We start from the raw sequence: 16,568 nt of genomic DNA on the forward strand, positions 1-16,568 counted from the left end.
GAACAGATTTTATAGCATTTCAGGTGTACTGAGATTCATTTTAAATTTGAAGGGTACACACAATAAGGTTGTATTTTAAAAGTGTGGCCCCTGGAAATCAGAAAGAATAAAGTTTAGAAAAGGCACCTTATGTTTAAATAAATGGTTCCTGTCCTTGAATGCAACATGGCAAAATTTCAAAAAAAGCTGGAAGAGGGTCTCAGCTACAGTGAATTGCCCTACCATCCTTCCAGACTCTTCTGGGATTCTGAGTGTCAACAGACATGACGATGACCACATTTCTTGGCATTTGCTGGCAGCAAGGTTCTCCTCTCTCTCCACAGCTTTGTCAAACCCGACCATCGTTCTGGAACTAGGGAAATGAGAACACCAAAATGCTAAGGAAACAGCAGAGACTCTGGTTTCCCTTTCTTTTGGATTCCATCATCTGAGTTTTTCTCCACCTCCTGGGCTTCTGGGACTCTTCCTCGAGGAGGAGGAGGAAGAGGAGTGTGGAATGAACGGGACTGGGGACTTTACGATGGGAGATTTATGGATAGGTCTCATTCGACTCGTGAGTTTCAGGATTACTGTGGGAATGCTGTCTTTCTTTTGATGACTCGGGGCAACAACAGTCAGTATCAGTGGTTTCTCCATGCTGTAGTTTTCATTAATCCAAGCTACTGAACTGACACTTTTTTTATTCATAAGGCATATCTTGGTAATACTTTTTAAATAAATCTGTGGGGTCATTTTGATTTCTTATCATTTGACCTGTATTCTCATAATTCACGGGATTAAATTTAGCTCTCTGTCTTACTGGTGTCTTTTTGCAAAATTAGTTATGGAATCTAAATCTGAGGGAAGCTTCCCCTAATTTGTTTTCTTGGCTGATTAAATAATCATCCCTGTCTTTGTTATTTGATCTGTTAGGAGGCAGTCCTGAAAACAGTACACCTTCTGCTTCAGGGACTATAGGATCCTTTACTTAGTCACAACCCACTTTGTAACGCTGTAGGGTTCGTTTTAAGCAGGAGCGTATCACAATCATATAAGGATTTTAAAGATGCTGCTAAGGAAAGAATGCTCTCTTTCTTTCTCTCTCTTCAACTCCTTTTCTCCCTCCCTCTTTTCCTTCTAATCTTTCCCTCTTTCTTTTTTTTTTTTGGTATGCTTTAAGCACAAATAGAACTTCACATCTGAACGTTTGTATTTACTCTCAGATTTACCACTGCGAAAATGCTAAAGGTCTTCATCTGTTTACCGTGATTTCCTATGCCTGTGCAGGTAAACTATGCCTTCAAGAAACTAGTTTGAAACTGTTATCCTTAGTAGAAAATGTCACTAACAGTTAAGACCTAGGAAAAAAGAAACTGATAAAAGAGGTCTATGTAGTTGGGTCACCTTGGAATCAGGCACTTGGTGATTCTCAAACTTCTCATTGGAGCCCTTCAGTGAGCGTGGCCCAGCCATGGGTTGGCCAGTTTCCTGGGGTTGTGGTTGGAGTCTGAATCACGTACTGATTAGAGGCAAACACAAAGAATAACTAGCTGTATTTGGAGACATGAGCTGAGTTAGATATTAACTGGTTGAAAAATGTTGCTTTTCTCTTTTTTAAATTTCAAAACTTTAAACCTCTATTAAGCTAAATATTAGGGTAAAGTGGAACAGACCTATAAAAGTGAAAAAAGACCAGTATGAGAGAAGCAATGCAATTAGCAAACCAAATAACAGAATTTAGAATGAAAGAAATTAGTTGGAGGCATGTTTTGGAAACAAAAAACTATATTAAAATTTGTACTTTCTGAAGACTTTCTCAAAAAGTGTTTTGCTTGAAGAATTTATTTTAAAGATTTCATAGCTCTATTACCATGATAATTTATTTTAATGAAAGACAATCACAATATATCTGTAGACTCTTTCATGTACACATACGATGAAACCAGAAAATGCAGAGCTGCTTTCCTTTCTGGCTCTGCGGTGGTCCGGGTCAGCATGGCGCCTGCACCTGGGTCCTGGGTTTCTGGGCTGCTAGCTTCTGGCCACAGCGGGGACAGCCTGTGGTGAGTGGTGCCCACAAGGAGGAGGGCTCAGCTCCCAGGAGGAAGTCCCTCACCTGCTTCATCCTTCTTCTTGGGCTGGGGCTGAGCATGATGAACGCTTCCCTGAAGAGCAGGAGACATCCACGTTTATCACCTCACCTCCCTTTTCACATCAGATCCAACCCCTTTGCTGGCAAGATGGTAACCATATTCTATTCCTAACCCTCATGTGAATCCACTTCCAAATGGCGATGAAGGTGAATAAGGAGAACGGGGGACTGCCGCCCAGGCACAGAGACCACAGCATGGGTCTGCGCATGGATCAGAAAAGCGCAGGGGACTTTAAGCTCACCGGTTTTACTTGTATCAAATCATGAGCAGTGTACTGATCTTCCATCCTTTTGCTTGTGGCAGAAGAATGGCCTAAATAAATAAACTAACTAGCTAACTTAGTCACAGGAGAGGAAAGCTCAAGAAACAAACAAAAAACCCACCAGAGAGCCAGGCAGTGGGAGACTAGCTCTCTTTCCAATTTGTGTGACTTGCCTATTTTTAAGCTTCCCGGAGCCCTGGTATCTTCATCTGTAAAATAAGCGTGTTAATTTTTAAAATATACTTTTATTAAAGATTGATTTTTGTAAGCTACATTGTGGCAGTGAGCAAATCATATGATGAATAATATTTGCTCCCCAGGATCCAACTTTGTTTCCCTTCCCTTACTAATCCCCAAAGGTAATCACCAAGCTGACTTCCAACATCATAAATTAGTTTTTGCCTGTTTTTGAATTTACATAAATAGCATCGGATGTTAGGTACTTCTTTGGTTTGGCTGCTTTTGTTCAACTGGATGTCCATGAAATTCATTCATTTTCTTTTTTGTAGCAGCTTGCTTAATTTTACTCCTATATTATATTCCACTGTATGAACATACCGCAATTTTTATCTATTCCACTGTTGATGAACATTTGGGTTGTTTCCTTTTGGGAGCTATACTGAATAATTCTTCAATGAACATCCTTGATTGTGTATTTTGGTGATATATGTGTGCATGCCACAGAATTGCTAGTCATAAATTATATGAATACTCAACTCTAAGAGATGTTACCAACAGTTTTCTAGAGTTGTTATATTAATTTAAACATATAATATATTCAAGTTACACTTATTCCTTAGCCTTGCCAATTCTTGGTACTGGGAGTCTCCTTAATTTTAGCCATTTGGGTGGGCGTGTCCTAGTATCTCATTGAATCTTCAGTATACAACTCAAAGAATATTTACAAACAAATTTGCACACACATAATCACTTCCCAGATCAAAATGGGGTTGGCAAGACTCTAGAAGGCTCTCTCGTATCCATTCTCAGTGAATATACTCTGCCCAAGAAACGACCACTATCTAACTTACATGGTAGACTACTTCTGTCTGTTCCTGAATTTTATGTAAAAGGAATCAATTTCTAGTCACTTGTCTCTCAATTCATTTGCTCATTTTTTATGTCTGTAATATTAATCAGTGTATTATACTCAGTGTTAAATTTTAGTCATTCTGGAGGATGTATAGCGATATGTCATTGCTGTTTTAATTTGAATTTCTCTGATGAGTAATTATATTGAGCATTTTTTATGTTTATTGACTATATCAATACCTTTCTTGGTGTAGCGTCTCTGAAGTCCCTCTCTTACTTTCTCATTCTTTATTATTGATTTATATGAGTTCTTTATATATTGTAGATGGGAGTTCTTTATTGTGTCTCTGTATTGTCTATATCTTCTCCCATTTGTCTTTCACTCATAATATGGTGCTCTTGTTGAAAATTCTCATAGTCTAGAAAAAAATACATTCTATTAGTTGCCAATATTTAAATACTAGATTTTATATAAAAATATGGATTTCAATATTTCTTTTAAAATACTACAAGGATTCTGCAGCATCCTGCTTGAGGATTTCATATACCTAAGGCTCTATAGGAACTGCCCATATGAGATGCCCACCATGGTCCCTGTTGTTCTCTGCACCAGAAAAGCCTGAGTTCTGCTAATCAGACCTCTTTTGGCTTGATAGACTTAATCAGTGTGAGGGATAACAAATGTCTTTTGAGGGTCCCATCCTTAAGAATGCCAAATCTCTGGCCACCAAATAATAAATACTTTAGTGTAATTAAGTCCATAGGTTCTACAATAGTTAGCTTTTCAAGAATCAGAATACAATGCATGGAATTTGGGAGAAGCTAAGAGTTCAAATAATGTTTAATAATAGTGGCATTATTTTAGTTTAAGTAGAAGAATTAGTGGAATTTGACCAAACGTGTCTTAGACCTAAAGAAACAAAAATATTTGCAACCAAATTTCAGAATTTCTCATGTATGTGTTTGTGTACACACACAATATATTACTATGGAAATAACTGTGGTAACTAGCAGGTTAAAATAGAAAACACTTACTCATTTACTTCCCACATACCAGTTAAGAGCTTCTGTATTCGCCCGGTATTTAAGTGTTAGAACCACAGAGCGGACAAAATAGAGGAGTTCCCTGCTTTCATAGCTGTCATTCAAAAATGAGAAATAATCAAAACCTAGATACACAATAAAATATTAAAGTATATAAAAGCTTAACATGTTAAAAATAGGTTCTTATAGTAATCAAAACAGTGTGGTATTGGTGAAATGATAGATAAATAGATCAGTGGAACAGACTAGAAAACCCAGAAATAGACCCATGCAAAAACAGCCAACCAATCATTGACAAAGGAGAAAAAATAATTCAGTTCTTTTCAACAACTCGTGCTGGAACAACTGGACTTCGACATGCAAAAAAGAAAAAAAAATGAATCTAGACAAAGACCTTACATCTTCCACAAAAATTAGCTTAAGATGGGTCATGGACCTAAATGTAAAGTCTAAAACCATAACACTCTTGGAAGATAACATGGAGGGAAATCTAGGTGACTTCAGGTTTGGTGGTGACTTTTTAGGTACAACACTGAAAGCACACTCCATGAGAGAAAAAATAATAAATTGGACAATATTAAAATTAAAACCTTCTGCTCTGCCAAAGACACTGGTAAGAAATGACAAGAAAAGCCACATATTGGGAGAAAACATTTGCAAGCATATATCTGGTAATGGAGTGGTATCCAAAGTATACAAAGAGCTCTTAAAACTCAACAAAAAGAAAGTGAGTAACCCAATTAAAAAATGGGCAAATGATGTGAACAGACACCTAACCAAGGAAAATATGCAGATGGCAAAGAAACATATGAAAAGACGTTGCATCACACGTCATTAGAGAGTTACAAATTAAAACAATAGTGAGATGCCACTACACACCTATTAGAATGGCTAAAAAGACAAAACACTTGACCACACCAGATGTGGTGAGGACATGGATCACCAGAAACCATCATCCATTGTTGGTGGCGATGCTAGATGGTGGAACAGTCTGGAAGTGTTTTGACAGTTTCTTACAAAATTGAATATAAGATCCAGTGGTTGCATTCCTTGGTATTTATCCAAAGGAGTGGAAAAGTTATGTCCACACAAAAACCTGCTCATGAATGTTTATGGCAGCTTTATTCATAATTGCCCAAACTTGGAAGCCACCAAGATGTCCTTCAACCAGTGAATGGAGCAACAAACTGCAGCACATCTCCACAATGTGTGTTAGTTTCCTAAAGCTGCTATCACAGAGCAGGTGGGGTTGCTTCAACAACAAGAATTGTCACACAGTTCTGAAGCTAGAGGTTTCAAATCAAGATGTTGGCAGGATTGGTTCCTTCTGAGTGCCGAGAGGGAGAATCTGTTCCATGTCTCTCTCCTTGATGGTGGTGTGCTGGTGATCTTCTGCATTCTTTGGCCTGTGGAAGCATAATTCCAGTCTTCACGTGGCAATCTCCCTGTGCCTCTGTCTCTGTGTCTAAAGTTTCCCTTTTTAAAAAAATAAGAACACAGTCATATTGTAGTCGGGCCCACCCCAAGGATCTCATGTTAACTTGATCATCTGCAAAGACCCTTTTTCTACATAAGGTCACATTCACAGGGCATCAGGACTTCAATATTTGGGGGGAGGGGTACCATTCAACTCAGAATATTAATGGGATACTGTTAAAATATTCCATTATTCCAGCAATAAAAAGAAAGGAGGTATTAGCCACTAAAAGACATGAAGGAAACCTAAATGTATATTTCTAAATGAAAGAAGCCAATCTGAAAAAGCTATATACCATATAATTCCAACTATATGACATTATTGAAAAGGCAAAAACAGGGAGAGAGTAAAAAGATCAGTGGTTTGCCGGGGATTCAGGGGGATGGAGGGATGAATAAGTGGCACACAGGTGATTTTTAGAGCAGTGAAACTATTCTGTATGACACTGTAATGGCAGATGTACGTGTGCCATAGAATTAGAAATGTCATATAAATGACATTATATATTTGTCAAAAACCCATAGAATACAGAGCACAAAGAGTGATCCCTAATGTAAACTATGGACTTTAGTTAATAATATTGTATCAATATGGCTCATCAATTCTAACACATGTACTACAACAAAAGGAGGATGTTAACGGGAAAAACTATGTGTGTTGTGGGGTGCTGAGAGATATATGGGAACTCTCTATACTTTTTGCTCAAGTTTTCTGTAAGCCTAAAACTTCTCTAAAAATTACATTCTATTAATATACTTGAAAACCCCCACCATTTTCTGTGGTAGAGAAATCCCAGATAGCTCCATAGCTTGAGTAATCAGGAAGGGCCTCTCTGAGCACCATGAGGATCAGGGGGAGACAGGCACACAGTAGAAGAAAATGAGCAGGGACTGAAGTGAGCAGGGCTTTTTAAACAGAGTGTCATTTGGATTTTATTCTGGGTATGATAGGGTTTAATAGGGAAATGTTAGGATATGATCTATGTATCAAAAATATCACTCTGGGAGCACCTGGATGGCTCAGTTGCTTAAGCGCTGACTCTTGATTTCTGCTGAGGTTGTGATCTCAGGTCTTGAGTTCGAGCCCTAGGTCAGCTCTGCGCCAGGCGTGGAGCCTCTTGAGATTCTCTCTCTCTCTCTCTCAAAGTAAAATATATATAAATATCACTCTGGCTGTTGGATGTAGAGAATATATTACATATGGAGGCAACCCTGGGAGCAGGGAGATTGGTTAGGAGGGTACTGCTGTAGTCCAGGCAGGAGGTGATGATGGTTTGGACTAAGGTTGGGCAGCCGATGTGGAAATAAGGGCATCGACTAGGGATGTGTTTGAGAAAGGTAATGGAAGAGAGAATTTCTCCACTCTGTCAATCATCTGTGACATAGCCATGAATCTGGAAATATGTGGAAATGTCAAATTGGTTATAGGCTGAAATCCATGCCCTTTGCCATTCACATCTCCTTCCATGGAATGAAAACTCATCAGATCAAATATTACTTTAATATAAATGGGCCTTGCAAAATTGCACATGATGTTTGCTTTTCATAATGTTTGTTGTAATAGATTTTGACCTGTATCTAAGATTCATTTAATATGGGCTTAAAGTGTTTTGCTTTCCTTTCACTTTCTCTGAAAATTTTTAATTATTGAAGTTAGAAAAAAAGTGTCTCGTTTAGCAAAGAGAGAAGTTAATACAACTGAGCAACTCTGCAAATAAAAACACTTATGTTTCTGTTCTTTAGATTGGGTACACCACATCTGAAATATAGACCAGCAATGATGGGGAATTGTTGAATATGATGAAATCACACAGATAGATATCAATCACAACTTGTCAAGGAGAAGAAAGGAGTTGTTTTTGTTATTGTTGTATATTTTAAAAACTATTCTTAAAATTGGCTGAGAGTAACAAATGTGTCAGTTTTTGCCTTGATATTTTAAGATGGATGACAAAGAATTAGAAAGCAAAGGATACCATAACTGACTTAAAATATGGCAAATTAACAGAAGAACTGGTATCATTTTAAAGAAGAAAGGCCACAAAAATTAAATTATTTTAAAGAAATTTAGAAAAATTACTACAGTCTTTGAAATATTACCATAAAAGGGGATTACTTTGTTTCCTGTGGGGAAACTCAAATGCACATAGGATAATAGTCAAATGAACAAGAATGTCATACTTTGAATAAGAAAATAATACAATAGGATCGTATATGCGAATTGTATACTTTTTGATTACTTGTCAGTTATTTCATTTTAGAAGAATATACCTTATTCTTAGTAATTAAGCATTATTAGGAATTACATTTGCCTAATGAAGAAGGGATAGTATCCTTGGAGCTATTAGTCACAGCATGTGACATCATTGATTTTTCTAGTCCATTCAAGGGTGCTTACACTTAGGTCCTCAATGCTTACTTACATTTATGAAGAGTGAAATAGTCTAGACTGAGCTGCACTATCTTCTTTTAAAAATTCTACTTCATTCATTTTTTTTGGCAAAGCTTTTTCCTGATTTTGAAATTTCACTGCTTGCAAATACCTTGTTTTCTTTGTATAGAATGTATCTAATGTCTATACATGGGTAATACTCTCAGTCTGAGGAAACATTTTGCACTTCTAAGTTCAATAAACATGACATTGTTAACCATGTCAGTCTTAACAGAAAGGAAAACATGGATGTGTTGTATCTATTGTCACTGCTCTATAATTTTTTATTTCAGAAGTTCTTACCAACAAAATAAACAATCCTACAAGATTTATATTGCACCATGTCAGTTTCAGTAATTTTCAATTCAAAGTTTGCAAGGAATTGGCATTTTGCCTTACAGAAACACTTTTAAAGAGTATCTAAAACCTTTAGAGTGAGAAATACATCTATGTGTTTAATAAAATAGTAAGGATATAAACTATTGGAATCATGTAAACAAAAAGTCAGGTCTTTATTGGGTAGTTACAAAAATTATATTAGTCGGATTTTTTTTTTATTTTTTATTTTTTTATTTTTTTTTTGCTTAAGAGTTTTATGAGTTGCCTGAATAGGAAAAACTGAATTATCTGTTTTCTTCGACCTGTTTCTGTCATTTGTGAAAGGTCCTCAGGGTCAACTAGGATGCCAGTGGAGCATTGTGGGAGACAGAAGAGGAAAAAACTGGGGCTTTAATCTTGCATTAAGTCCAGTGGTAAGGCAAAAGGGGAAGGAGGCCACGCTTCCTCTTCTTCCCAGCAGAGCCCTGGCCGAGTGGGACCAGAGGGACCGCAGAACCCCGCTAAGTCAGCGCAGGGTGGAGAGCGCACACTGTCTCCTGACTCCGGAAAGGCTTCCTTCTCTTTTCAGAACACATTTCTGCACAGGTCATTTATTCTCAGGGCAGCTCGCTCCCCGGTGGCTTAATTTACAGTAAATGATCTAACGTCGGTTAAGAAGCACCGCTGAGGGGTGATTGTTCAGGGTTGTGGAGACGAAAACATCCTATACAAACCCCAAATATCTGACTCTTTAAAGGCACCGAAAGACTTGGAAGTGACCGTTTCTAATTCTGGAGACACACACACACACACACACACACACACACACACACACACACACACACACACACGTATGCATGTTTCGTTTCGATTCCTTATGTAAGTTTTCGATCTAAAACTTCTTTCCTCCTGCATCCATTACCTATCATTGCGCATCTAACCCGTCTGCCTTATTTGGGGCTGCACAGCTCGTCCGTACAGCCGGCTGGGGAGCTGTTGCTTCTGCGAACGCCGCCGGCAGCCGGAGCGCTGAAAAATGCTGAAGGCGAGCAGGCAGCGAAAGAGTGCGGAAAGCGCTCTCCTCCTGCTCGTCTCCTCCACCGCCGCCCTCCCTAGTCGCCCCGGGCCCTCGCCTCTAAACCCGGCGCGAAGTTGGCCCGGAGACGGGGCAGAGGGACCAGGCGGCCGGGGCGGCGGATGGCAGGATGCCGGCGCGGCGCGTCCCGCAGCCGCCAGAGCCTCCGGCCGCCGCCGCCGCAGCTGTCACCTCCTCGCGCGGCCGCCCGGTTCGCCCCTCGCGTCCAGCCGACGGCTTGGAGCGGGGAAGCTAGACGCTCCCGCTCACAGGTCGCCGCGTCCCCAACTCCCGGTCCTCACCCCAGCCCGCGCGCTGCCTCCTGCGCCTCCGCCCCCGCTACTGCAGCGGGGGCAGCGGTGTGGCGCTCCCCAGGACCGCCCGCCACTCTCCGGGGCACACCGCCGCCGCCGCCGCCGCCGCTGCTGTCCGGCGCCGCAGCCCGCGGCCCAGCCCGCGGACGCCCCCGGCCAGGCGACGGGGACCCGCGCCTGAGCATCCCGGGGCGTGCGCTGGGTGCGAAAGCGGGAGGGGGGGGAGGAAAGGGGGCGGAGGAGTTCCTGATTCCCCGGCGGACCCAGGAAGTTGTCCTTAAAAAAAAAAAAAAAAATTATATCGCCGGCCCGTGGTTGAGCAGCCCCCTCGTCAGAGCAGCATGTGGACTGGCTCGCCGGGTCCCCTAAGTGCTGTGTGGCTGCCGCCGCCGCCGCCGCCGTCAGAGCTGCCGCTGCCGGCCGCAGGGGCCCCGCGCGGGGCGAGGAGCGGGGACGCGCGGCCGCCGCGTCCCCTGCTTGCTGCTGGCCGCTTCTTCTCGGGAGGTGGCAGTCACTGCTGCTGCTGAGAAACCAGCCCGCATTTCCACGGCTGGTCGTCTGGTGAGGAGTTGAGACTCTGCGCCTCCTGCTTGGACCCACATGGCTTGTTACCTGGTCATCAGTTCGAGACATCTCAGCAATGGGCACTACCGGGGCATTAAAGGAGTCTTCAGAGGGCCCCTCTGCAAGAACGGATCTCCCTCTCCGGTAACCTGCGCGCACGCACACACACACACACACACACACACACACACACACACGCGCGCGCGCGCGCGCGCGCGTCAAAAAGCAAGATAAACAAAAAGAGATATTGTCCTGGTACAATGAGTGGGGGGTGGTGGAAAACTACCTTACCCATGAGTATATTGTGTCTGTTTTTACATTTTATTGACAGGCTGTTACACACTGAGGGGTGCGTGTTTACATGTATATGTTCAACACAGTCATTAGCATCTGTAGTGCTGTGGGTACAAATATTTACCGAACGCAGTTAACTGCAGGGCTGTGAGGGTAGCTTCTGTGAGCTATGTCAAGTTACGAATCTGCTGATTTGGGCAGTGTAGAAAGTTTGAGTGGCACTTTATAACCATGCTTTGTGAAGTCATCAGTTGGGATGAGTTAAATAATGCTGCTGTTACTTTATAAGAAAAAAAACTTTTTAAAGATTTTGCATCGAGGTAATGACGGTCGGAAAGGTGTTGGATGCCAGCACTTGATATAAATCTCATGCTTAACTGTGTAGGTTCTTTAAGGAATGTGGAAGAGTCCTTTGTGGAAACATGAAGTGGATAGCTTGCGGTATTTGGTACAAAAGTATTTACATGCAATTGGAGTGATCACTCAACTTAGTGCACAATTACTTTACTATTTGATTTATTCAAGTATTTTTTTTGTAAAATAATTTTGACCAGACTCTAGGACTTTGATATATTATTAATTTATTAATTGGCACATGCTATAGACTAATGTTTTATGGATTCAAATGTATTTCAAAAAAATGTCATGACATATTAGGAAAAAAAGTTTGGGATTATTAAGTTTTCTGGTTTAATCGAAAAACCAGTATTTTAAGTCTGGATGATATAAAGAAGGAAAACTTAAGTTGCCTGATTTTTATTTATTTATTTTTTGCACTTTTCATCATGGTTTAATGCTTCATTAGCCTGAATTATTTGAAACTGCAATATGTCTTTAAAACTTTTGATTAAGGGCTATATGTGATTTGCATGAGAAATTTAAAATCAGAAAGTCCAAGTACCCAGAGCTATCACTAGGACTCCTAATTATGACAAACCAGTGCCTCACATATTTTTATGCACTGTGAATGTGGGTCGTGGCAATCCCTCCCACCCCCTCAACTACATGGTGCTGAAGCAGAAGTGTTAGAATGGAATATACTGTTTATATTGACACTTACAATTAAACTCTTAGGGTTAGAGGGGTCTTGGAGAGTTTTAGTTGAAAAAAGCCCACATTCAATCCTTCTGAGCGGCTGGTCTGAATCCTTTCTATTTTTAAAGATTCTCTGGATTGGCGTTTCTGCAGTCTCAGCAAACCACCTTAATGTTTAAGAACCCACAGTGTCAGAATCTTCCTTATAGCAAACTTAAATCGATTTATCAAGTTTTTCTTTGAGCTCATTTCGTCTTGAAAACCTAGAATGTTCCACTTTTCTCCAAGGTATTAGTGTTCAACGCTTTGATAATCTCTGTGGCTATGTACCAAAACCCTCTCTTTGGTTATGGACATCTGAACTGGGTAGTGTGTTGTAGTCTATATGCTTCAACAGTTCACAGGATAAAGGAAAAATTACTTCATAGTTCTTACATTGTTCAGTTCTACTTAAGTTTGTTAGAATATGGAATTAATCTTCCCAAATCTAAAGGGCTTGTAGAGGAAATTTCTGTCACATGGTCAGAAGGGGTCCTTCCTTCTCCACTGTGGTCACTCATCTCCCGGAAGCCTGATGGATGCCCCAGGGACGGACACATGAATGTGGTTATGACAAGACAGCCCATAACCAACATGTCTCTGCTGGCTGGCCAGGTGCTCACACCTCCAGGACCCTATTCCTATTCACTGCTGGGCTCATTTTTATAAAATACTAATTAATTTTCTTTTATCTAGGTGCTACACTTTGACTCATGGGATTGTTCTCTCCAATACTTTCACATTTGATTGTACTTAAATTACATTTGCATCATTCAAAAAATAGCCAAGTTAGTCATGGACTAACATGGACTTCCTACACCTGATTTATTTTGTCTTTGTTTACATTTTACTATGGAATTTGAATGACTTTTTCCAGGTTTCAGTAGTTTCTCACATGAGCTAGGCAGTGTGTGAAAAATTGATGTTCATTCATTCTCTGTCACAGGCAGGTTTTTGAGACGTCATTGCCTTCACATTATATGACACTTAGTCTTTCTTCCTAAATTAAAATAAGTCACTGCCTTCTGAGCCCTAAACCCTTGAGCATTTAAGGGTTTCCTAGTATAGATGAGTGTATGTTTGCCTTCTTTATTAGTGAGTTGTGAAGCACAAAGCTAAAAATTGGGGTTATGCCTCATTTCTTTTTTTATATTGAGCAATACACACCCCCCAATTACTTTCAGGTTGACAGACATTTACTGATTTTTTTCATCAACATAAATATTAAACTCACAGATCCATAAGATAAGGTCATTTATTTTTTCTTAAAACACATTATCTACTCTGACAATACCTTTTTATTATTTTTTTTTCAAATTTTATGCCCAGAATGTCTCAAACTAACTTCTACATCATTGACTTGGATTATTTCCACTCATTGAGACTCAGTTTATCTGGGACTCTGGACTGGGATACAGTCATTAGTTGATTTAACTCACTCTTACTAAGGTCTGCAATACTTCAACTTTGGTTCTTACTCTTTTAATCCAAGTGTCCTTTCTATTTTAATCCATACTTTCCTTTTTAATAGAGCTGTTTAAAAGTAGCACATAACACGATTATCGAATGAGACTATTTTGTAACTTTATTATAGAAAAGAGAAAAGCCACAATTAATTTTTGATGTAAGGAGACAGATCAGAAGAAATTATACTTACTATCAGAAGAGATTCTCCTTACATTATATATATATAACATATACATATATAGAAAAATATATATATAGTCTTCTGATATTAATCTAGATAACATCAATTTAGCATTTCAGTGTCTTCTGGATGTAATTCTGCACTTATATATTTAAAGTAGTTATATACATTTGTCTTGTTCAAATCACATGCCTGTAGAATCTAGACACGTGGTATTAAACTGACAGCACAGGGGAAATGATTATATTTATATACATTTTTATTTCAAAGGATTTCATTTAGGAAACATTGAATCTTTGCATGGAGTTCTTATAATAGATACTTAGTGGGATACTTGAGAAATAAATAAAGCATTTTACCCCCAAACAATTTTTGCAGATCAGCTAACTGGAAATCCTGGAGTGAAATTCAGCTCCTATCTTCAAAGTGAACACATGCAAATGTCTTGTCTGTTGCATCTCTTTTCTTTTGGAGACATGATATGAAAAAAAAAAATAGCATACTGCTCTTCATCCTAATTAGAATGTGAATAATTGATGAGATAGTTTATGTTACTTTAAATCCAGGATAGGTTAAAGAAAAGAAAAGAAAAATGAGAGTATTACATAGTTCTTTGTACACCATTGAGTATTACATAGTACTTAATGGTAAAAGTCTCTAATTCTAGAAAGTAAATTTGCACCCTCTCACATTTTAGGATATTTATCCCCCACCCTATCACAACTCTGAAATAAAATGACTGAATGATGACTTTAAAAATCCATATGATATACACATACACTTGTATCCATATTTGTCAATACCCACACATAGGCATACAGATACAATGTTATCAGTGCTCAAACCTGAGAAGCCACCTATGTGTTACATTGTGAATTCTTTTACCATCAAATATGCTAACTGTAAAACTTTGTTATCGTAATTGAAGTATCCATAAGAAAACAGTCTATAAGTGAATTCATTTTTTTGTGTGTGTGGACTTCTACATTCTTCTATCACCATGTTTGAGTTCAATGAAACAAATAATATCCTCTACATAGTGCCAAAATTATGCTTGAATTTATTCATAGTTATTTTTTGTAATGACAAATATTGCCTCAAATTTAGATTCGAGTATGGTTTTTTACTTAATTTGTGTGTGGTTAATAGTATGACTATCATCCACGTTACCGACTGATGAAATATTAATAATAATCAGAGTTGTATATTTTATCCGTGGTGCACGTTTAGCTTATTACCACTCTTTTGAAGCTTACATAGAGCGGTACTTCTTAAGAAGTGCTTATTCCTGAGAGTACCATAGTTAGATGTCTGCAATTATCTGTTTCTGGAGATGCCTATACCTTTGGATATGAAGGAAATTTGGGGAATTTTCATCTGAGCAACAGATCAGGGTCCCTGGATTTTGTTGTTGTTTGTATTTTGTTCTGGTTAGTGATCTCGTTATAAATTATACATCTGACAAAAGTGCCTAATGGAAGGAGGTGGCATACAAAGAAACTAGCATTTCAAATGGACTAAAAAATCATATAAAGTTCTCTTTTAAATGCATATGTATAAATGAAAAAAGTTCTAGAAACAAATTACCTTGAAGGTACATCTCTTGAGAGAACTCCTTCCGTGAAGCAATGAGTGCAGACCCAACCTTGTTGTTTCTTCTAATGCCTATACTCTTGTGTTGTGTGTTTTTATTATGTTTACTAAGTCAATGTTAAACACATCTAAAAATGCTCTCAAACTGATGCACTTTTCATGTGCCAAATATAATTATGAAGATGTAGTCTCCCATAGAGAAGTCACCTATGTTCTCTTTTGGAATTCATGAGTAGGCTAATGCTGCCTTTCATACTGAAACTTGTAGATATTTACAATAAAGACGATTCAGGTATGATTCTTATAATACATGTTTTCTTTGTTATGACAAATAGTGTATTAAGCAAACTCCTTTCTTCTCACTGCCTTTTCAACCCTTCTTCTTTCCCCCAACTAACTGATTTCAGAAACTTGTAGTTGGCATTTATGCTTTCAATTTGAAGTGTCAAGGTTTTTAGGTCTTAAATTTGTGTATATCTGCCTTTGGAAAGCTCTTGTGGTAAGAAGAATCAGATGAGTATTTAAATGGTATAGTTCGTGACTTTTATTAGATTATACTACATTTATTTCATGATTAAATTTTGATAGATCAAATCCTCTGATTTGTTTCTTTTAGACATATAGTTAAGATAACCTCTATTTTAAATTTCTCCTCCATAATTTGGAGACAAAATTAAAATAAAACATATTGGCATCATGTAGATTAAATGAGGATGGTATTTAACATATAACTTGATCATTTGTAGTTGAAAGAGTAGCTATGAGATCTTTGTTGTATAATGGATATGCACTATGATACATATTTTCCATGTGATAAGTATTAACAGAGCTTGAAATATCAGTAGGTTTTAGGCTGTATTTGGAGCAAGGAGCAGAAAGAGTAATATATATTTCGAATAACTCTATGAAGTGCATTTCAGTGTGAATTTGGTTTGTTCAAAATACACATTGTCAGAATAATTCTTTAGTATGTACGTACATACTTTGTAGAAAGTAATTTGAATCAAAATTGAAGTAAAAATGCTACTTTGCTTGAAAATACCTTGGTTTTAACAAGTACCGTTTTTCAGGTAATCCTTATGGAAGGACAGGTGACAGCCTTTGGTAGATGGGTTTTTTGAGTCAGATTTACTTAGTGGATAAGGTGTGGAGAGAGAAATTAAATATTTGATGTATTTTCATGACAAAGTGTAGTTTTGATGATGATAGGATTATACCAATCACCAAGTTCCACAGTGTCCCTTGCATTGGAACTACTTACTGAACTTGAGAAGAAATTCTGGGAAGATGAGTCATATTATACCTTAGACA

General features: G+C 38.6%; 1 protein-coding gene across 1 annotated transcript in view; it reads left to right on the plus strand.

The window, feature by feature from the left end:
* The first annotated feature begins 10,684 nt into the window (after positions 1-10,684).
* ZNF804B (zinc finger protein 804B) overlaps positions 10,685-16,568 on the plus strand; it is a 544,169-nt gene continuing 538,285 nt past the window's right edge. The window contains exon 1 of the mRNA XM_028120064.2: positions 10,685-10,792. Within this exon, the coding sequence (XP_027975865.2) occupies positions 10,685-10,792 (108 nt within the window). The remainder of the gene's footprint in view (positions 10,793-16,568) is intronic.

This window comes from Eumetopias jubatus, unplaced genomic scaffold (assembly GCF_037043125.1).
Source record: "Eumetopias jubatus isolate StellerSeaLion01/CBP00866 unplaced genomic scaffold, mEumJub1_p1.0 scaffold_14, whole genome shotgun sequence".
Lineage (NCBI taxonomy): Eukaryota > Metazoa > Chordata > Mammalia > Carnivora > Otariidae > Eumetopias > Eumetopias jubatus.